Source organism: Sitodiplosis mosellana, unplaced genomic scaffold (assembly GCF_009176505.1).
Source record: "Sitodiplosis mosellana isolate CC-2019 unplaced genomic scaffold, AAFC_SMos_1.0 Smas_scaffold_11, whole genome shotgun sequence".
Lineage (NCBI taxonomy): Eukaryota > Metazoa > Arthropoda > Insecta > Diptera > Cecidomyiidae > Sitodiplosis > Sitodiplosis mosellana.
Window position 1 is genome coordinate 1280294 of NW_022595253.1, and position 22508 is coordinate 1302801.

General features: G+C 36.5%; 3 protein-coding genes across 5 annotated transcripts; 2 read left to right on the forward strand and 1 right to left on the reverse strand.

Moving 5' to 3' along the window:
* Window positions 1-435: 435 nt before the first annotated feature.
* LOC129567434 (DNA topoisomerase 3-alpha) lies at window positions 436-4179 on the forward strand. The gene is made up of 9 exons (XM_055444302.1): window positions 436-948; window positions 1014-1416; window positions 1503-1744; window positions 1819-1892; window positions 1975-2114; window positions 2190-2561; window positions 2631-3495; window positions 3582-3805; window positions 3903-4179. Exons 1-9 carry the CDS (start codon window positions 538-540, stop codon window positions 3974-3976), a joined length of 2805 nt encoding a protein of 934 aa, XP_055300277.1. The 5' UTR covers window positions 436-537; the 3' UTR covers window positions 3977-4179.
* Window positions 4180-4301: 122 nt separating this feature from the next.
* Window positions 4302-7887, forward strand: LOC129567435 (transmembrane 9 superfamily member 4). The gene is made up of 11 exons (XM_055444303.1): window positions 4302-4577; window positions 4726-5114; window positions 5197-5352; window positions 5435-5546; window positions 5613-5920; window positions 6033-6094; window positions 6172-6525; window positions 6606-6669; window positions 6774-6957; window positions 7038-7176; window positions 7265-7887. The coding sequence occupies exons 1-11, from the start codon at window positions 4566-4568 to the stop codon at window positions 7363-7365; spliced, it is 1881 nt and encodes a 626-aa protein (XP_055300278.1). The 5' UTR covers window positions 4302-4565; the 3' UTR covers window positions 7366-7887.
* Window positions 7888-7995: 108 nt separating this feature from the next.
* On the reverse strand, window positions 7996-22389 carry LOC129567438 (uncharacterized). Of its 3 annotated transcripts, none has more exons than XM_055444306.1 (10): window positions 21891-22389; window positions 18345-18396; window positions 10954-11012; window positions 10789-10877; window positions 10652-10719; window positions 10521-10586; window positions 10303-10417; window positions 10057-10213; window positions 9827-9978; window positions 7996-9586 (listed from the first exon to the last, which is right to left on the reverse strand). In XM_055444306.1, exons 1-10 carry the CDS (start codon window positions 21958-21960, stop codon window positions 9545-9547), a joined length of 870 nt encoding a protein of 289 aa, XP_055300281.1. In that variant the 5' UTR covers window positions 21961-22389; the 3' UTR covers window positions 7996-9544. The 3 variants fall into 3 exon arrangements, with proteins under 3 accessions (XP_055300281.1, XP_055300282.1, XP_055300280.1); XM_055444307.1 differs by having other exon boundaries at window positions 7996-9548; window positions 21891-22302; XM_055444305.1 differs by having other exon boundaries at window positions 7996-9978; window positions 21891-22305.
* Window positions 22390-22508: the final 119 nt, after the last annotated feature.

Here is a 22508-nt window from a genome sequence, read left to right on the forward strand (position 1 = left end):
AAATTTCGATTTTTTGTAAGAGGTAATTATGCAGATTGTTTCATGTCCGTTTTTAGTCAGTTGAACTTTGAACACCATTAGGTAGTTTTTCTTTTCTTCTCTTTGTGTTCTTCAATTTTTTATAACCAACGGTCACTGTTGATATCCTTCTTCATCTGAGCTCTTTTCAGTTTCACGGTCTGTTTTTATTTGAAAAATTTCTTGAGAAACTTGTCATTGAAAGCTGTATGCATCAAACGAACAAGCAACGAACGGAAAAGAAGAAAAAAAAGGTTCTTGAAATAACCACACAATGGGGGATAACATTCACGTACGTATTTATTTATTTTTCCATTTCTGCTCATATCATTTTAAACGAACAGTTTTTTCCGCCAAAACAACTTTGGCGAATGTGCTACTTGGGTATGTTCAGAAGAGCGGTAAATGTAACATTTTGACACTTGTTGATGTCATAACCTCACATTTTAGTGTGAAGTAATTTCGCTGAAATAATGTTTACAAACAATTCGTAGGTGACTTGTATACATTTTTTTTTATATGTTTCGTTGTAAACTATTGGTTCATTTTGGTCGAATCGGTTTTAAATGTGAAAATTCAGTTGTAAATGTACGAAATTATTGTCCAGCATCGGGGGCAACGATGAAATATTTAAATGTTGCAGAGAAAAATGATGCGGCCAAATCAATTGCTGCACTGCTGTCAAACGGCAATTCACGCCGCACGGAGGGTTTATCACCATACAACAAATTGTATTCATTCCAAATCAATTTCAAAGGCCAGCAAACAGACATGGTAATGACCTCAGTGTCGGGCCATTTGCTAACACATGGTTTCATCGATGCTTACAAACAATGGCAATCCTGTGATCCGATCAGTTTATTCGATGCACCAGTCGTGAAATATTGCCCAGATAACTATATAAAAATCAAACAGACGATAGAACGAGAGGTACGCATTATTTTATTCGATTGGACAATTTTTTTTTTTTTGGTTATTCGAGAATGAAATTTCAGGTTCGAGGTTGTGATGGGCTCATCATATGGACAGATTGCGATCGAGAAGGTGAAAACATTGGGTATGAAATCATTGATGTTTGCCGTGCATTGAAGCCATATATCAAAGTGTATCGTGCACGATTCTCAGAAATTACATCACAAGCTGTCCATCGTGCATTAAACAATGTTTGTGAGCCGGATCTGCGACAGAGTCAAGCTGTTGACGTACGATCTGAGCTAGATTTGAGAATCGGTGCCGCTTTTACACGATTTCAAACGCTGAGATATCAAAAAGTCTTTCCTGTACAAGTTGAAGGTCTTGTCAGCTACGGTAGTTGTCAGATTCCTACATTGGGATTTGTTGCGCGTCGCTTCAACGACATCGAACAGTTTATTCCGAAGAAATTTTGGAAGTTGAAATGTATGTTTGCATTCATTAACAATTATGATTGTTTATTTACTATTGAAAGTTCCAATATCCCAAATTAAAAATGTCTTCAATTCCAGTGACACACACCTTGAATGACCTAACCGTGGAATTCAATTGGGATCGTCATCGTTTGTTTGACAAAAACAGCTGTGAAGCATTTTTAATGATTTGCCAAGCGGAACCAACAGCAAAAGTCGTCAATGTAATGCAAAAGCCGAAAAATAAATGGCGGCCACAAGCCATGGATACAATTGAATTGGAAAAGCTTGGCTCACGTAAACTCAAGCTGTCCGCAAAAGAAACAATGACAATTGCTGAGGTGATTTTTAATATCTTCTAGAAATATATCTGCTCCTTTATCTTTAAATTTATTTTTCTGAATTGAAATTTTAGAAACTATACAGCAATGGTATCATCAGTTATCCAAGAACAGAAACAAACATGTATTCATCGGAAATTGATTTGAAGTAAGATTTTTTAATAACATTCAATAAGCCTTCAATTAGTGGTTCGCATGAAAATGAACATGAAATTAAAATTATTCAACAGAAAACTGGTGAACAACCACTTGAACCATCCAGATTGGGGACAATTCGCACAACGAGTGATGGATTGGGGTCCACATCCGCGAAATGGCAACAAATCAGATCAGGCGCATCCACCGATTCATCCATTGAAATTGACAACGGGTATGATATGCGTCATCAATTCATTATTCTCGGGTTTTTTTTCGCATCATTCAATGTCATTTTGCTTTTTGACAGATTTGCAAGGAAACGAAAAGCGCGTTTATGAATTGATTTGCCGTCATTTTTTAGCCTGTGTTAGCAAAGATGCAACCGGTTCGGAAACCACTGTAAATGTCGTCGTTGCTGATGAACAATTCACAGCGACTGGTTTGTGCATTTATGAGAGAAACTATCTCGATGTGTACATTTATGAGAAATGGAATTCGAAAGAGATTCACAACTACCAAATCGGAAACACATTTCAACCAACCGAATTGTCAATGCCCGAAGGTTCAACTTCGCCGCCATCTCTACTCACCGAAGCTGATCTGATTGCATTGATGGATAAAAATGGAATTGGCACGGATGCTACACACGCTGAACATATCAACACGATCAAGACACGAGGTAAGCCCAAGGAAATTTATTTTTAATTCCAATATATGCCATTCATTTTATATCATTTGTTTTGTTCAGGTTACATTGGTGAAATCGAAAATGGATACTTAGTGCCAGGAACACTTGGAATGGGTCTGGTTGAAGGTTATGATTCAGTGAATTTGCCACTAGCATATCCAGAATTACGTGCAGAGCTTGAACGTGATTTAAAGTTGATTTGCACCGGTAATCGCAACCCAACAGAAGTGCTAAGAGAGCAAATCGAAAAGTACAAAGAAGTGTACAGAGTCATAACAGCCCGTATTGAAGCGATAGATGCTTCACTAGCTTCAAGATTACAAGCAGTGCCTGAAGCGCCGCCAGCGCCAAGTGCATCGCTGCCAACACTTGAGCCAATTTTCAAGTGTCCGAAATGCAACAAATATCACATGTGTTTGCGACAAAAGAGAGACAACAATGGATTTTTCTTAACCTGCCTGGGAAAGCCAGAGTGTACACACGTTATTTGGCTTGCAGATATTATCAAAGAAATCAAAGTCCATGAAAATCAATGCAACAAGTGCCGAAATGGTAACAAAAATGTCGTAATCAAATTTAAAACCAACAATATGCTGGCAATGCTCAATGCATCACTGATCAACGATGACGATCGAACGTATGAGAGCTGCATTTTATGCGACCACAGCTTACGCGTCATATTGGACATAAATGCAATGAGTCTACGCGGAGATTCACCATCAAATCGAAGTCAGACCGTAAACAGAGCGATACCAACACAGAATGCACCACGTGCCAATCCAGGTGGTAGCCAACGGCCACAAAATGATAGACCACCATATAATCGTCCACCGAACCCAAATTCGAATCAGTCATTCAGAAACGCTGGAAATACGGGCAACTCTGGAAATGTCAAATGTTCGGGATGTAATCAACCGGCAACAAAGTAAGAGATTAAATAACATTTAAATTTGTCTCTTCTATTTAAAATGAATAATTCACATCTGAATATTTTAAATGCATTTACAATAGGTTGACTGTGAAAAAAGATGGACCAAACAAAGGAAGAGAGTTTTACAAATGTCCAAAGCAACCACCTTGCAATTTCTTCGAGTGGGCGGATGCATCGGCGCAAAATACTTCATACGGTGGTGGACCACCACCACCACGACCAGGAGGTGGTGCTTCAACATCTGGAAGCAATTATCAAAATCCATCACGCAACTATCGAAACGATGCCAACGATAATGCCCAACGTAAGGACAAAATACTTTCAATTTTTGTTCATATCACATCATTTTTGATGAAAGACATTAGGTTAATATTTTCATTTCATTTTTTTTTTTATTTCAGCTCGGAAACGTCGATGTGGGAACTGTAAGCAGGAGGGACACATACGAACTAAGTGCCCAAGGCTAAATTTATAATAATTTCAACAGAAATCGAAATTGAATCGATTCCAATCAACATCAATCAATACTCTTCAAAACAAACAGTCATTTTTTCTCTCTTCATAATATTGTATACTGTAAATATTCGCAAATATTGAAAGAATCGTTCAAAGTGAACTCCAATACAATTTAATTGATTGTCAAGTATTATTTTTTCGATAATAAAATACTAGATAAAATATCGTATTTTTTTTTTTAAATATAAAATGTGTTTGAATTTGTAAACAAAATCATGCAACGCCATCGAACTGAGTCCACTATTGCGGTGGTTTCGAGAACTAAGTTGACAGCGTGTCATTGCCATACATTCAATACAATGAAACATCTGTCCTATTCAACATACAGTATTCTATCGCAAACCTCAGTAGAAATGTCAACGTAAAACAAATCCATAGTAAAAAAAAAGAAGTGGTTCGTCGTCGATAGAGAAATCAGAATAGATAAATCGGGTGGTGAAAATGATTCAGCATCCGCAATAAATGAATCATCTGAAGGATTTGGAACGAATCTTAAAATCTAATTGTAACATAATTTGAAATTCAATCTAGTGAATAGAAGCATTAAGATGCATTTTAAGGTCAGTATACTCGGGCAGCAAAGCATTTACGTAGCTGTTTATGTTGTTTGTTCAGATTGCGCAGATTTTGCGTGTATTTGAGTTGGAATTATGTTTATCGAGACTAAATTTGGGTTTCTTTTTTTCCATTTTTATTTTATTTGCACAGTTAATTGTGTTGTCATTATTTTGCATTTGTCAAAATGTAAATAAGGTGGTCTCGTTTTATGTACCAGGAGTTGCTCCCGTTGAGTTCGTCAAGGGACAACCGATTATGGTAAAAGCGGTCAAAATGACGAGCACACGAACGCAGCTGCCATATGAATACTATTCGTTACATTTTTGTCTACCGAAAAACGGCACAATCATTTACAAATCGGAAAATTTGGGTGAGGTACTACGTGGCGATCGTATTGTAAATACTCCCTATGATCTGCGAATGGCCGAAAATATTAACTGCAAATTACTATGCAATCGAAAAGATCAGCCACTGAATTGGAATCATGAACAGTCCAGCAAAGTGTCGGAACGTATTCAACACGAATACTATGTGCATTTGTATGTTTGATTTGTGACCTACCCTAATGGTTTGTATACTCACAAGTTAATGCCATGTTTTTACGTGAATATTTCCTTTTAGATTGGTTGACAATTTGCCTGTTGCGACACGTGTCCTCAATCCCGAGACGAAAGAGCTACAATTTGAACACGGCTATCGACTTGGGCAAGTTGTTAAAGACAACACATACATCAATAATCACTTGAAATTCATTCTATCTTATCATATGCACACAAAGTAAGTGTTTCAAGTTTAAATCTAAATTCGGTATTCCGGTGGCGATATGATAAAAAATATTGTTTTCCCCGTTTCCGCACAGAGATAAATTTCGAGTGGTTGGTTTCGAGGTAGAACCAATGTCGGTTTCAATGAGTGATATCAAATTTGAGGGTGATACCTGCAACTTCCCAGACACACCAAAGTCACAAATCGTAAGCGTCGACGTTTTCAACATTCGAACCACGGAACAATTGATTAATCATATTGAATCATTTTAGGTGGTTCCTGATGCAAATAACCAACTTTATTTCACGTATTCGGTCGAATGGAAGGAAAGTGCTGTAAGCTGGGCGTCTCGATGGGATACATACTTGGCAATGAGCGATGTACAAATCCACTGGTTCAGCATAATTAACTCGTTGGTCGTTGTGTTTTTCTTGTCGGGCATTTTGACAATGATCATGATACGAACGTTACGCAGAGATATCGCCCGGTACAACACTGACGACAACTATGAAGATACGCTTGAAGAAACGGGATGGAAATTAGTACATGGCGATGTATTTCGACCACCAAAACATCCAAGGTAAAGCACCAATACTCTCTTTATCTACTTTAATCCTCACTATTATCATAAATAGTAGTAAAAAGAAAATAGTATTATGATACACTGACAAAAATGTATGTTTATTCCATAGACTGTTTGCGGCCGTTGTTGGAAGTGGCATGCAGATTTTCTTCATGGCTTTGATTACAATATGTAAGTTTTTCCCTTCGTTTAGTCAGAAATTGATTGATCAATATGCAAAAGTAACATGATTTTATTGATGTTTTCAGTTGTTGCCATGTTGGGTATGCTATCGCCAGCCTCACGAGGAGCTCTAATGACATCGGCAATCTTTTTGTATGTAATCATGGGCTTGATTGCCGGATACTTTTCCGCTCGATTATACAAAACAATGAAGGGTCGCGAATGGAAACGCAGCGCATTTTTGACCGCAACACTTTATCCAGGCATTGTTTTTGGAACGTGTTTCTTCTTGAATTTCTTCATTTGGGACAAACATTCAAGTGGTGCTGTTCCATTTAGCACAATGATTTCGTTGCTGTGTTTGTGGTTTGGAATATCAGTGCCATTGGTTTATTTGGGCTATTACTTCGGATACCGTAAACACCCGTATCAACATCCAGGTAAGAAAAATGAAATCAATTATGACTCATCTCACCTTGACATTTAATAAAATTATGTTTCTTATAAATCAAACAACCAGTGAGGACGAATATGATTCCGCGGCAAGTGCCAAAGCAACATTGGTATATGAATTTACCTCTATGGTGAGTGTTAACCTTCATTTGGAGTACTTTCAATGTTGATTTATTTTGCTGCGATTTCATCAATTTCCATCGATGTTTTTTATTCGAATTTTGCCCGTTTTTAGTTTGCTGATGGCTGGTATCTTACCATTTGGAGCTGTTTTTATTGAATTGTTTTTCGTGTTTACGGCCATTTGGCAAAATCAATTCTACTATCTCTTTGGATTCCTTTTCTTGGTATTTTGCATTTTGGTTGTGAGCTGCGGACAAATAAGTATAGTTATGACATACTTCCAATTATGTGGAGAGGTAAGTATTACTACTGCACTCTTTCTTTACTTTGACTTTCAATTGTAAGACACTGACAAAAATGTATGTTTATTCCATAGGACTATCGTTGGTGGTGGCGAAGTTTCATCATTTCTGGCGGATCATCTGTTTATATTTTCCTGTATAGCATATTCTATTTCTTTACAAAATTGTCCATCACGGAATTCATACCGACGCTACTGTATTTGGGCTATACGGGTAAGAAAAAATTAAATCAAATATGATACGCTTACTATGACTTTGTTGCCATTCAATATACTCATGTTTCTTTTAAATCAATTGTCAGGTCTTATGGTTCTAACATTCTGGCTATTAACTGGATCGATTGGATTCTTTGCCGCATACAGTTTCATTCGTAAAATTTACGGAGCAGTTAAAATCGATTAAATCTATTTATACACTTACGTTCATCCAAATAGCAAATAATCAGCCAGCAATTGAAGAAAATTTTCACATTCGACGTAAATTTACTTTATTTATCAAAAGGAAATAAAATTTCGACACACACCCTCACTCTCTCATTATTAGCTTAACAGTCTGGTGACTAAAATTTTCTCTCCGTTCTACATAAATGCTGATCACTTTAGTTTAAGGCAAAAAACTACATTTATTTAAGACGTAATACAAATTGATAACGTGTGATTTAAGATGGAACAGTAACAACCGATGATTGAAATTATTGTGACCAATACGATACTGAAATTTCATTTAACCATTCGATTATAACATACAGCGCGTACGCGGTCAAAGAGCGCAAATCTATGTTTTGTCACTCTCATATTTCCAAAACAGCAAAAAGAAAACAATTTCAAATATATTTGTTATGTAAGTAAGTTGAAAGAAACGCAAAGCAAATGGAATTTTTAATAAAGAAATGCGTTGAAAGAAGAAAAAAAAACTGACAAACTAGATCTTGTTTTTCATTTTATTCTTCTCACTATCACTGCGGAAATCTGCTTAATTCACGTATACACCTACAAGATGTATATTTGAGAAAATAAAAACCCCAATTCGTTATTCAATTCTAATTGATTAATATATCATTAAAATTTTATTGGCAATTTGTCACATTTTACATTGATTTTCTTTTCGACTAAATAAGCCGTAGATTTGATTTAACTTCCTACAATCTTGAAATGTTTATACAAACAATTGGTACGCTATATATATATATAATATTTTATGTTGTTGTTGTTGTTTTTCATTTAAATGACGCTTTCGATACGTTTGATATAATTACAATTAATCGTATACAAGAGATATTTTTTTTTTAAATGTGTGACTCCCTCCTTCGGTGTAATATTTGTTTTTTTTTGTAGAAAAAAAAAGAGTTGAAAAAATTACGCAAATCGGTAGAAATATGCGAACGATCTATATAAGAAATACGAAAGAAACTCTCTAACTATCGGCACCGTTTATTCTTTTTCTTCGAACACAAAGTCAATCAAGCGATATTTAACTAATCATCATGGGTAGTTGAGAGGCTCAAGATGTATCAAGTGCATCAGCCACACTTTTTTATTTAAAAATAAAAATTATATAGCTTATATCACAACCAAAGGACAATAATGGAATTCATTTCGTTCATTTTGTTTGTTTTCTTTGTTTTTATACATGAAAATCATTTAATCTTAACATATTTCTAGAAAAAAAAAATCTACTAAATATGCCTTGAAATGCTGCATTACTTTTACATTATTATTTCTTTCCCTCTCTCTCTCTCTTGTTTCTATTTTACAAATACATATCGTATACAAATATTATAAAGTGTGTGTGTTTTGATATCTTCGACGAAGAAATAAGAACAGAAAATGTAAATAAATCCATTATTTTATGCATTAGACATCATTCCTTTCGAGAGATATTTACATGCTAAAAAGAAATACCTATTTAGTTTCTTGTTCGAATAAGCACCAAAAATCATCCAAGTCCTGATCGTTTAACACGAATGGATAGCTAGATCCACAATACAACAAAGTTTAAAGTGAAACCAAGCCCAAAATTTGGCTGGCCTCAATTTGTGTGTGTGTGTGTGTGTGTGTGTGTGTGTGTGTTTGAGTTTACGTTGTCAAAATGGAAAAATGGAAATGCATCGTCTATATTTTCTATATAAATATGATCATCAACCATCAACGTTTAGTGTTTTAGACGTGTGTGCGTGTGCAGGGCATCGCTGGTGTTGTTGGGTTTTACATTCGATTTGCCGATGACTGCTGTTGACATGGATCCACACAGTTGGTGTTCTTTTTCGGGAAATTGTTCCAAAAGATGTTTGGCATTTGCCAAAGCGGAGCCAGTGAGAGCGGAGGAGGTGGAGGTGAATTTGCGGTGGCTCCGGATGATGAGCCGCTAGTTGATGCATTTACCGAGGCATTTGATGCCATTGTGCTTTGTTCAATGTTTTGGCTGGAAGCCGATGTATTTGATTGCGATGGTTGTTGTGATTGGGAAGACACTCCGGCTGCTGCTGCAGCAGCCGCCGCCACGGCCAACGCCGACAAAAGTTTTTTATTCTTTTTGTTGCGTTTCCGTGCTGACGATGTCGTCCCAATAGGCTCTACTCACATTACCTGTGTTTGGTTTTTTTGTGTTTGATTAAATTTGCGAGCTGAGTATTTGTTTGTTTTTTTTTTTTTAAATACCAAAATTCCACACAAAGAGACACACGAACAGAAAAAAAAAAATAGAAAAAAAGAACAAAACAAAATATTCAAATACAAAACAGAAAAAAAAACAAATCATACAATTTTTTTTGGGGGGAACTAACTAAAAACATACCAATAGAATGAAACCATAAAATGATGCCATTCACAATGGCAAACGACAAAAAACTAGACACAACGTTTACCTGTAGAATTTGGCTCGCTTCGAAAGCGGTGCCGGGCAAAAGGATAACCGGTGTCGAAACGTGGCCGGCTTCAACGCAAAGCATATTCGGATATTCGTCATCGCCAAGGTCGCCGATTTCACGGGCTTGATCTGACCACGGGTTCCATATAACTGTTGAATGCAAAATAAATTTTGCATTTGAGTGGTAAATTTCGAAAGACATACAATTTTGATTCTACGGCGTATTACCTGTATCGGGGAAATTGTATTTCTGTAATTTCATTTTTCTGCCAGAAACCACATTAGTTATAATATGCTCTTGTGGTGTGTGCTGATAGATTCGATCAGTCCATTCATTAACTGTGACAACATCTCTACCTTCTTGATAAATGGGCCCGTCGCGAGTCTAAAATTGGCATTTTGATATTAATTTCCGATTGGTGAAAAATCAAAAATTCACTTGATTATGCGCGTGTGTGTGTGTGTCTGGTGTACCTTATCAATGAATGTACATCCATGCAGACCGGTGATTTGGCAACGGCGAACGTCTGGTACTTTCAAATATGTGTGCAACAACAAATTGAATGAAAATGTAACATCTTTGCTCGGACTAATTGCAAGAAATGTTGGAAAAACCAAATAATTATTTTAAAATTGATCAAAATTAAGAAATAAATTAATTTGAAGAGAGAAAAAAAGAAATGGAAACTTACTTGAATACTCCAATGTGAAAATGCAGTTCTTTTTCACGCAAAATTAGTCGATAAGTTATTCGAAATCTACAAAAGGTGAAAAAGAATGATTTTTAATTTTGAATTACTTCATTGTTCTGTAGATAACTTACGGAAAATTCCACATTGATCTGGTGAACTCGCTATCCATAAGAGAAAATAGTGCTTCGATATCGCCATTCTTGAGTTATACCAAAGAGAATTCATTGAGTTTAACAAAATCAAATCAGATCAATTGAAAAATATTTACATGAAGTCGTTCTGGTGCTCTTTCCAATGTCCAGCGAGAGATGCGAGCAAATCCATGTTGAGGTCCAAAGCTGCTCGGTCCAAATTGTGCTATAAATCGGTCGAAATAAAATATTGAGGTAATTTCACTTGAACGAACAAAAATTACTGAAATTTTAATACTTACGAAAAACAAACGGAATACCACCACGGATAGCCTTTTTACCATCAAAAACAGCTAATTTGCTGTAATGAGAAAGAAAAGATAGAGACACTGTGAGTTTACAATATATGAAAATTGAGCATGTTAAGAGTCACAACATTGAAACAATCGTAAAACATATTTATAAGTTTTGAGAATGAAGACGAAACAACAGAAGAAGAAAAAATCGTCGAAATGTAACTGACCAGACGCAAAGAAAAGGATGGATTGTAAAATTGGCGAGCAAAAAGCGGCAATTTCAATGACCTCGACATGCTAAACCAAGAAAATCGGTACTTTTATATTTCAGCAGTGAAAATGGAAAAAAATACACACACACACAGCGAGATAAAAGTGTGTTTGAGAAAAGTTTGCCACGAAACAAAGAGCGAGAAAGATGAAGAAAAGAAATTTGATTATGATAAAGATTCAAAAAAAAACACAGTGCTGCAGTTGCTGCAGTGAGACGCGAAAAAAAGTCTGGATATTAAAAATGGAATGGCAAAAAAGGGGAGTAAATACACAACATTCTTAGTTTGTTGTGTTCGCTAAAGAACGTGTATAATAAGCTAGCTATTTGCAATGCTGGACGCAAAATACACACGCGTCGTGGAGCGAGAGAGCGGGAGCGATAGCCGCAGAAAAAAAGCGACATCGAAATAAAACACGAATAAAAGTTTTTCGTATCCATCGCTTAATGTTCCGTGTCAAAAGTACGTTTGCATTCGATGAATAAAGGCAGAGCATTGTATGTGGTGTTTTCACTGTGCAAACTAGAGAAATATGGAGTAAGCATATCCATATGCACATCGATAGAACGGAATATAGAAATCATGACACATCCGTTTTTGCGAATGTAAACACAAGACTTAAGCGATCATACACAAACACACACATATAGACAAATGAAACGTGTGCAGTCGAGAGACAAGAAGCGAGAGCAAAAAAAAAACACACAATCGAATACAGCACGCACACACAATGAATAAATACGATATTTTGAGCTAAGGAACAAAAAAGAACCGAAACGTTGGCTATACAGCGAAATGTGTTGCTGTAGCAAGCCGTCGCCGAGCAAACAGAAAGGGAGCAACAAAAAATCCATGCACAGCAACAACGTTGGTCGAACCATACCAACGAATAGGGAAAAAAAAAGTTCAACACAAACTTTGTAAGCATTTGGATATTTACATAGAAAACGGACGATAACACAGTCAACCGATGAGTATGTAAGCTTCAAAGCGCTACCAAGAGAAAAGAAAACAACAAAAAGTCTATGGCATAAAAACCGAGCATAGTTTTCAAATGGGATGAAAAAAAAGCACACGTGAAACGAACACTGCAAATGCAGACGAAACACACAAAACAAAAAACTCAAAATTCGATGAACGAAAATCGTTGTCAGCATCCGTGGAATATACGGAATATGGATTGCACACAAAGAGAAACAGAGTAAGAGAGGCTGAGAAAAAGCGCGTTTTTCCACAAAGAAGCACAAGTGACTCTCGGGTGAAATCTAACGCTAACATATACCGATGGAAAGAGAGAGAGAAAAAAAACTATCTGCTCATTTTGTTGTGCATCGCTCGTTCGTTCGTTCGGTTTTTTTCTTCGTGTTTTGTTTATTGTATGTGTTGTGTTTCCTCGTCGAATTTTTGCCGCCGGCACATTTTCATTGTCTGCATACTTTGTATGGTAAAAGCATCCAACGACAACGACGACAACGGCGGCATCCATTTATTTATAATATACAAAATAGACGGTACATACATATTGCGTTCGGTTCAGTAGCAATACTAATGGTTTAGTTTCTTTCATATGCAATTTAAAACAAACGATGAAAAACTAGGCTCAGGCCGACAGCCATTTTTATTCCAGTGCTGTGTGTATGACCGAACACCACACACAACGCAGAGTGTGGCAAATAGTTTTTATACACGTGCTTTCCATTCATCAAATCCAAAACATACACACAAAATACTAGCGCAGACTCCAGAATTGGCGTGCGAGCAAGCGAGAAGTGCGCCACGCCGTGCGTGCTCTGCAACATGAACATTTTCTGTTGATAGTGCCAACTTGATTTTATATACTATTTTGAACCGAATAGCAAATGAATGAGAAAGACCGTGATGGAGAGAGAGGGAGAGAGAAATGCATTTGACTTGCTCTTATATACACAAAATTCATTTGTGAGTGTGCAACGCTTCGGAGTTTGTTGTACTGTTTCATAGATCGATAAAAGCGAATGAGTCTCGAACGATGCGAACACAGAATGCCCGGCTATACAAAACAAAAAAAAACACATAAAATGCGGAATATGGTTTTTGTTTGATTTTTCTCGCATTTTATGTAATGCACAGAGGCGAGAACCATGTAGCACAATCGCGACGAATATCATATGGACTGGTGGTGTGTTGCCGGTGCCATCGTCGTTGTCTTCATTGTTGCTAGCTCATGTGTATATGCTGCGTATGCGGCTCGTGAATGCATGAGCATAAGCATAGAATTCATTACGTGCATACCGCTCCATCGGATAAATAATGACATAAGCGGACGATGTCGTACCGGCTTATTCATAAAAACAAGTGGAAAACACACACACACACACACACATCAAGCGGATGGGAAATTAGCCCAAGTTTGATCGACGCTTCTTTATTACTTTGTTGTTCTCTCGCTTTGAATCTATCACTCATTATGGCTAGCAAAGCACTTTATTTTCACGCCGGCCACAGCAATATTTTGAATACTTGATAATTATCATTTTGTTTTTGTTTCTTTCGCATAATATTTCAAAATTATCATGAATCGATTTGAGAGTCAATCAGCTAAACAGAAATTCGTCACTTTTGTTGAGAATGAGTAATTAGAATGGGTTTGGATTTGAATTTCATTTGAATAATTTGGACAAGAGACGAAGAGATTTGGACAAGAGACGAGAGAGGATGAATCAATCGAAATGGTAAAATATTCCAGTGATTAATTATTTTCCCATTGCATTGATGCGTATTTAATTTCAACTCTCGTACGGTTTTTTCTCTCCCTTCAAACTATTTGCCCAAATGATGATGGCAACCGCTGTGTTGGCATCTGTATATTAGTCGGAACCTGTCGCAATACATATGTTTCGGTGCGTAAATATCGAGCACCAACAAAATGGATTTCAATTCAACTGCAGAAATAATAAACAATTCCACGGGCCATGTTTGTTTCGCGGCAAAATGTACATATTATTTACCAGAGAAAGAGAGAGAGAGAGAGAGAGAGAGAGAGAGAGAGCGCGAAAAAAAAACTAAACATCGAAAAAACGCCGAAAATTATGAGCGGAAAAAAATGTTCATTTATTTCAATTGAAGTGGAGAGCGTAGAGAAAAAAAACGTCGACATTAATGATGCTGTGCGATCAATAGAAAGGCCAATATGAAGCTCATACAACGCATGTGTATAAATGGATTTGGATAAATTAGCTGCTCGAATTCTGTTTTTTTTAGAACTCACAAATGTTCTCGGTTTCATTCAAACTTTAACCAAGAGTTGAGAATGAATACTCGTCGAAAGTATTCGATACGAGGTTAGTCTGATGTGTTTTGTTTTCACAGTCATTTTCATCATTATAAACATCGGCGTATCATTATTACTAAAGAACTTTCTTGATATGCTTGAATTTGATTCAGTGTGCGGCGACAGCCGATATGATCAAACATTAACGATTTAGCCTCCTCATGAACATTGCTTTTGTTTCCTTTTTTTCCATAAAGAATGTTACGTAATAAATATACGAGTAGTTTTACTCCATTCATTTTGATATGTACGCAATACGATAAGTGATTTTCGTTTCTCTCCTAGTCCGCTTTCATTAGTGACTTCACTCTTTGTGTGTGGCGCAGTTCAATCGTTCACTGAGTTCTAAGTTGAAAAAAAAAAATCTATATCCGCGATGAAAGCATACAAATCATTAAAAAGACGAACAAACCAAATTTATTACTTTTTTGCATTTTTGTTTCGTTCTCTTTCATTCGCTCAATCGCTCGTTTTCCTCCTCTCACCCTGGCTCACTCTAGATGCTTCTGTCAAAAGAGTAAATTTGTTTTTTTATGGGTGGCTTTTTGAAGCACAGCATTTTCCATGGAATCAATTCTCTCGTTTGGCAAACGAGAAAGAGAGTTACTATGGAAATAGGTACTGAATGCAGTGAGAGAAAGAGCTATTGAACGAGAACTGATGTTATATACTCTGCTGGAAAAAAAAAGTGAACCAAACCCGACCGAACAAATGAACAGCAGAAAAAAAAAATTAACAGAAAAAAGCGAGAAAAAAAATGTAATTTATTAAAGTTTCTGTTTAAAAAAGAAATGTACATTGGGTACGCGCACGCTAAAAGAAAACGTCGCTGGTGGACGTTTAAAAAAGACCCACAATGAATCACTTTTCTATGCTGAATGCGGAGACAGAACGAAAATAATGTACTATTTTCGCCAAACGTTTTATGCATGCAGCCGAACACAAACACACACACAGAAAATGTTGAATAACACACGCTCTCCTTTCAACATTCGTTCTTCATCGTTCGCTTCTGTCTCTTTTTCTTCTTGCGCATTTAAACGAAAAACTCATTCGAAAATAATAATAAAATGCGATCTCCTTATCTTTTATGCAGACGAAAGTTTTTCGGTTGTTACTTTTTTTTTTCTTCGGCTCTTCTCTCCTTTTACCGCCTTTGCTACACTAGAACACGAATGAAAATGTTGTGTGTTTGTGCTGCGGTTCGGCAGGAAAGCAAAGTTTAATTGCAAAATTTCGGCGTTTGTGGGATAGAGAGCGCACGAAGGAGAAAGTAGCACAGAATTTCAGTTGCTGTGCGTTACCCAGCGTAAAACTTCTGAATGTTAGACGAAACAGGACATGAGATTCCGTCGAAATCACTAGCCAACAACACTACAAATCAAAACATTTCCAATAGAGAGACGGTCAGTGTTTTTTTTTCTCTCCAACTTGTGGTATGCAATATTAAGGATGCTTGCAGAAAAATATGATAAACACAAGACCACATCTCAACAAACCAACCGAAGAAGAAAAAAAGTTTGCCTTCATTCTTTCGTTGATTCTGCTGAGTTTTCTCTCTCTCTCTCTCTCTCTCTCTCTCTCTCTCTCCACCATAAGAAGCCAACACAAAATATGTCGATTCGTTAATTTTAAATTAAAAACGAAAACTTTTTTTCTTTACTTCATAAGGTTTACAAAAATTTCGGTAGCATAGGAACGAGAAAAAACAACACGAATGAATGGATGGAAGAAAATCTCTTTCGCGCGACACCGGCATAACATCGTGCTATGGAATTTATATTGAATTGCAAGTGGATGTGATAAAAACAACAACAACGACGACGACGACGACCACCAAATAAAGTTTCATTTCACGAACCTAAAGAATGAAAAATGCCAACAATTTCGATATTTTGACGAATAGTAGCAAACTCACACACTCAATGGCGGTATTGTATGCCCGGTTGGCGATATGATGACGATTGCGAGTGAAGTGAGAAAGAAAAAGTTTATTAGAAAGGAACTCTTTGAATTGCTATTCACGCTAAAAATCAACACCGTTCGGATGGAGTGTGTTTGCGCGTGTGTGTGTGTGTGTGCGCGGAGGCCGTTGCATTACATATTTATCATCACTCGTCTGAACATTCTTTAACAATTATAATTCAATCGCATTTTTTCGCTGTCGGTTGTTTATCAGAATCAATTTTGGAGTGTTTGTTGCTGCCTGCACTTTCTGCGGAATCCACGCAAACGAGTGACGAAAAGCGCTTGTAGAGAATCTTTCCATTATTTTCTTCTTTCGTTCGTTCGTCTGTTCATCAGCCAATTTTTGAGCGAAAATAATAAAATTTCGACGAAATATGACGATGATGGTGATGGATAGAGAAAAAATTCAAATAAAATGTGGAAATTAAGAAGCATTATTAAAACTCCGATCGAATGAGTCTTGAAGACGAACGCAAATTGTTCGGATATCAGTTGGATTCGGCGAAAAATAAAGTCATTTCCTTTAATTTCATTCAAAAAACGAAGCAGCAACAAATGACAGCGATACAACTGGCTATAAACACAGTGAGTTTTTCAGCACGCACTTGAAATGCTTGAAAAAAATTAGAGAGAGAGAGAGAGAGAGAGAGAGAGAGAGAACAAATAAAAAATAAATTGTAGAAGCAATTCTTAGCCGAGATATTGATAGATGTGCATTGTATACGAATAAATGTACGCTTAGGGTCTCTCTTTCACATCTCATGGAATATATCGAATACATAATAAAGCGCATTTCTTGCCCGTCTACACCAATACCAAAACCATAATTATACACAGAGAGACAGAGCGAGAGAGAGAGAGAGCGAGAGCTGAAATGGTTTTTCTAAATTGACGTCGCACGAACACAACAATTGAATGGTAAAAAGTTTCCTCGTCGAAGAAGCATCGTCGTCATCGTCGCATTTGGTGGTGCTTCGCTTGCTCTTGCTCATTCTCTATCGCAATGCAACACAAGATGTGAAGAAAATGCTGCTTCTGTTGCTGCCTCGCCGTATTATACAAAGTTATATGGTGCAAAGCACATGCAGAAAAACGCTTACACACATCTTCATTCAAGTAGCGCCAAGTTTTTATCCACGGAAAACGGCTCACGTTGAAAAAGTGGTTCGTCAAAACGGCCAACAGAGGCGAAGAAAACGAAAAAGAAGAAGAAGATGCACGATGGAAATGAACGAGAAACCGAAGAGACAGAGAGCGAAACGAAAAAAAAGTGGCAAAACGTAGCAAACACATGAGAGTACAAATGGCTAACAAGAAACCAGAATTCCAATAAGAAAACCAAAATGCTACTGCTTTTGCTTGTGCTGCTGCTGCCACCGCTGCTGTTGCCGATGATGATGATGATGATGAAACAATGATAAAAATATAGAGAGAAAAAGTGGTAGCTCAAATGATAGCTTGAAAAACAAATCTCGCGCGCGCACTCAAGTTGAAATAGCGTCATGTATATGACACAGCTAAAGCAGTAGCAACAAAGTAATGAAACGGAATTTCAATACATTCGGCGTACGAAGGAAAAATCATGAGGCAAATGTGGTCAAATCATTTCAATTTGGAAATCTGATGCGCTTTCCTATCTCTTCTTCACATATATAATGTGTTGGTGATGTGCTATCCAAAAATGCCAAGTAAATACCGAACTTAATTGGGAGATTGAACAGACAAGTGCTTGTTTTTGGTCGTGAACCACCGCCACCACCATAAATGAGCTGCTGATTACTTTTGTATGACTTTTAACATACGAACATTTTTGTGTTTTTTTTTTCATCCGGCTTTTATTCTCTTACCTTACAAATAATTGTTCTTGGTTGTTGACACGCCATGACACAACTGTGGCTCCTGCAATTAGAATAATTTTCAAAATCAGTCAAAATGTTTCATAATATACTTTCTCAATTCAATGTATTTATTTCTTTCTAATCGGAATATGTTTGTCCTCCAATTGAAAGTAGAAAAAAAAACCTAGTAGTAGTTGTTTATATATTGGCGCATATCAATAAACTGATAAACCAGTTCAAATAGAATACGTTAGATGTATGTGCGATGTGCGTTAATCATTTTTGTCACAAAGAGCAAAGAAGTCAAAAACCGATTTCGTTAACAGAAACAAATGAAGGCAACTATACTATTTTTTCCAGCGACTTATCGACCCAAAAACTCTTTTTTTATTCAACTTAACCCCGCATGGTAATCGTAGTGTCGGTGAATGTTTAGTATCTGTATTTTTGTGTTGGGTTATTTTTTTTTCCCTGATGTCATTCTCAATGGAGTCATTAACATTTTTGTATATGAATATGTATAGAAATCGGATTAGAAAGCAATTCCATTATGTTTTGTGTCCGTGTTTTAAAAACCATGGGAAAAACATGAAGTGTCATGAAACGATAAGAATATCATAAACGGTCAAGTCTTGCGCGACATTTTTGGAAGCAAAAAATTATCTTTCAAAACTGTAGTTTATAAACATTTTTCATAACCGATAACAAAGGTTCGATTCATCAAGAATATTAAAATCAATGATATGAGTGAAAGAACAGAGCTTGGCATAGACACCAAACAAATTATCACCGAAAATATATCAACTATTATTAACTTAATGTGATAGTTGAGTATCAATACGAAGACAAAAAAGAACTCCCTATCTTGCACTCAGAGCCAAACTTTCGCGATTTTAATCGTCTAACAGTACAAAATTTCGGGTAAAAGGAACGAACGTTTAAATAAATGTGTGTCAATTTGATAGCTAATCGCTTCGTATTCAATAACATTTTTACTTCCCATGCTAAATTCTCGTTATTTCTTTTTCTTCAAACTCATTTTTTGCGCCGTCGCAAAAAAAAAAGGCAGAAATAGATAGTGGATATTATAAAAAAAGGAGCTGTGAATGGTAACAACAATTTTATGATACTTCAGAACCAGTTCTTGTGTGCTGTGTATTTCGGTTGTGTCTTTGATCGGTTGACTGAATGTTTGAGTTATTTTAAAATGCAATGAGCAATGGACGAATGGACAATGGACATTTGATCTTCGGTCGTTTTGATAATAAATCGATTGGAATGAGGTAAATTTGTCGAGTGAGTTACTAAATTTGTCATTTTATTTGTTAACGTGTTATTCATAATCATGCAATAAATCATCATCAGTGAGTTGATAGCGAAGCATGGTGAGGGTTAATATTTGTGCAAATAAAGATGCAAGCCGCTTCGATAACAGAATGTACGATTATTACGGGGTACAATAAACATACGTTGTGCGCATCAATATGACCCATATAAAAAGATCACTTAGCGAAATCAAAATGAAAAACAAAATAAAAAATTCATTGTGGCGCTTGAAGTCACTTCAAATTGCGTATATTCGAGTGCTACTTGCGGCGTTTCTGAGAGAGGGAACTATAAACAAAAATCGTTCGTATTGATGATAACAAACAATGCAAAAGTGTTTGAATGGCCGATTCAACCGAATTGAGTTCGAAGATTAACAATGCACAAGTGGTATTTAGCGGAATTGGTATTTTGGTAATCCACATCACTTGAATTCGGAGTATTATCATTTCCAATATGGAAACGAATCAGAGATTGCGCGTATTTTCGGATGATAGAACACCGAAATATCAATTTAATCATTCAGATGGTTGCTGATTGCGATTTTTTTTCTGTCCGTGTGTGTGTGTCTTTGTTTCATTTGTTGTTGTTGTTGTTGTTGGTTGATAATTTGTTTGACATTGACCAAAGTTTCATTAACGTTACCGCTAACCATTTTGTTTTAAGTAGACAAACAGGGTAGAGGAAACAAAGCACAAGACAGCACTGAACAAACGAGCAAAATCGAATTCGCTTAACTTAAAATATTATTAGCTAAAAATCGTCTTAATCGAGCACAGAAGAATAATTGTTGGCTGGTATATCTCTATGCGAGTGTGGAAAAAAAAAACAATACTTGTATTTAGTATACTGTAGCAGTGGCAAACGCTCGCAAGAATAATGTATGAATTCGTGTTTATCGTTGTCGTCGACAACCGCTTTTTTTGCACATAGATAAATCTAATCGTGCAAAAAAAAAAAACCGGCAGTGTCATTACAGTTGACGAGTACAATTTAAATATGAACATCGCACACATAGCCATCGATGCTGTTGCTGTTGCTGCTGTTGCTGTTGCTGTTGCCGTCGTCATCAAATAAAGAGAACGAGAGCGCAACAACTCCACTTGCGCGTCCGTCAACAAAAACAAACCAAATAATACATAGAATTTGGTACTGTCTCAATGAGCGACTAGTACATATATCCAGTGCTAGTGTCTCATACAGCAATTTCGTTTGCATATACTACTTTTTTTTTTCGCTCGAGCCAAGCTTCATATACACCTATATATGCTTACATACATTATATCTGCCGCATTTATCTATCTATAACACAGGCTATGTCATTAAAATAATGCTTATTGAAATGAAAATGTAGTGCATATACGAGAAAAAAAAAACAACCATTGCATTCGAGAATTTGAAATCGGCAATCGTCTGGCCCACCGTCGCTGCTGCTGTCGTGTGTAGTTTTTCATCGTGTTTATTTGGATTTTCCTTTCATTTTATACACACCATTCGATTAGTGCAATTCACGAATATTGTGCAAGCACATGCAGTACCAGTGTAGCGGCAGCCAGACACTTGCTTTACACATATCATGCATTTAATCGGTCGCGAGCGCGCGTGACTATTCTATGCGGTGTTATTTTGAATCCAAATAATAAAAATGACTTTGTATGGCGAAAATAAAGTTGAATTTTGAGCGAACACACAAAAAAAAAATGTGGCAGCACGGCTATGAAAGTCGCAGTAATCGCACACCAAACAAAATATAGTCGGTGTTCTATACCCGTGAATCGGAAGTTATCGGACGCGTCAACAGTGAATTTGAATACGAATCGCAGTGAATGTATTAATGCAAATGAAAAAAATACCAATTATGCTTACCGTGTAAGTTGATTGAATGTTTAAGTGACTACAGGCTACAAGATTCTATATGGTTGACGGTTTCATTCAAATCAATGATTTTACCACTTTCGATGCCATTGCTAGCGATTTTTGTGCAAATTCCGACTATTTCGATCATTTCTTACAATTAATATCAACTGTCCGTAACAGTTTATATAAACTCCACCACCACCAGGTTGGGGTTTTTAGTCGAAATATTATGAAGAAAAATTTTACTTTGGAAAATTGTGCAGGAGAAATATTTTGGTTCAACGGATTGACCAGAATTTCGGATTGACACACAAAACACGCGGCGGCGGCAACAGTAACCGCATTCAATGTGCAAAATACAGTTTCGCTTACCGTGTAAGTTGATTGTAGCCGTAGTATTATTTCCTCGATCAAGCAATACAACACTTGTAGCCGCTGCCATTGCCACTCTATTCCCTTTTCTGCTTGGTTGGAATTCCGATTTACACTCAAACACCGAAATTTATCAAAAAAAAAAAAAAAAAAAACGCTCAGGCGACAACCACAATTGCAAACAATTATTCGAAACGATTAAAATTGATTTTATTATTAAATTATATTCTAAAATTCAAGTCCAACACTAATAAATTTCAATTTTCAATGTTGATTAGCATTTATTTTTTTATTCTCTGGTAGAGCAGAAACTAAATACGAAGTAGTTAGACGAAAAGACGTCTGCATTAGGTGACGGGCGTTTTGAAACTGTGCTTATGCGATTTGCCTCACTTTACTTTCAGTTCTGCTCAATCTGAAAGATAAAAACTTCATCGGCAAAAGCCGAACCACGAAGTTTTTTTGTTATGACTTTTGATGCGAAATTAAAAAACCGCCTGAGTACGTTTTCGGTTGTCATTTGTGTCGTCGTTCTAATAAGCTTTGCCGCATTGAACGCATACATTTTCAGAAATGTCAAGCGGTGAACTTCAGTTTGACTCTGATAGGATTTCGTTA

Coding starts and splice junctions, on each gene's coding strand:
- LOC129567434 (XM_055444302.1), top strand. CDS start 538: ATGTTTCGTTGTAAACTATTGGTTCATTTTGGTCGAATCGGTTTTAAA. Junction 3,496..3,581: donor TGTAATCAACCGGCAACAAA/GTAAGAGATTAA, acceptor CATTTACAATAG/GTTGACTGTGAAAAAAGATG. Junction 3,806..3,902: donor TGCCAACGATAATGCCCAAC/GTAAGGACAAAA, acceptor TTTTTATTTCAG/CTCGGAAACGTCGATGTGGG.
- LOC129567435 (XM_055444303.1), top strand. Junction 5,921..6,032: donor CGACCACCAAAACATCCAAG/GTAAAGCACCAA, acceptor TTTATTCCATAG/ACTGTTTGCGGCCGTTGTTG. Junction 6,958..7,037: donor ACTTCCAATTATGTGGAGAG/GTAAGTATTACT, acceptor TTTATTCCATAG/GACTATCGTTGGTGGTGGCG.
- LOC129567438 (XM_055444305.1), bottom strand. CDS start 21,960: ATGGCAGCGGCTACAAGTGTTGTATTGCTTGATCGAGGAAATAATACT. Junction 10,587..10,651: donor AGATCAATGTGGAATTTTCC/GTAAGTTATCTA, acceptor CACCTTTTGTAG/ATTTCGAATAACTTATCGAC. Junction 9,979..10,056: donor ATACAATTTCCCCGATACAG/GTAATACGCCGT, acceptor TGCATTCAACAG/TTATATGGAACCCGTGGTCA.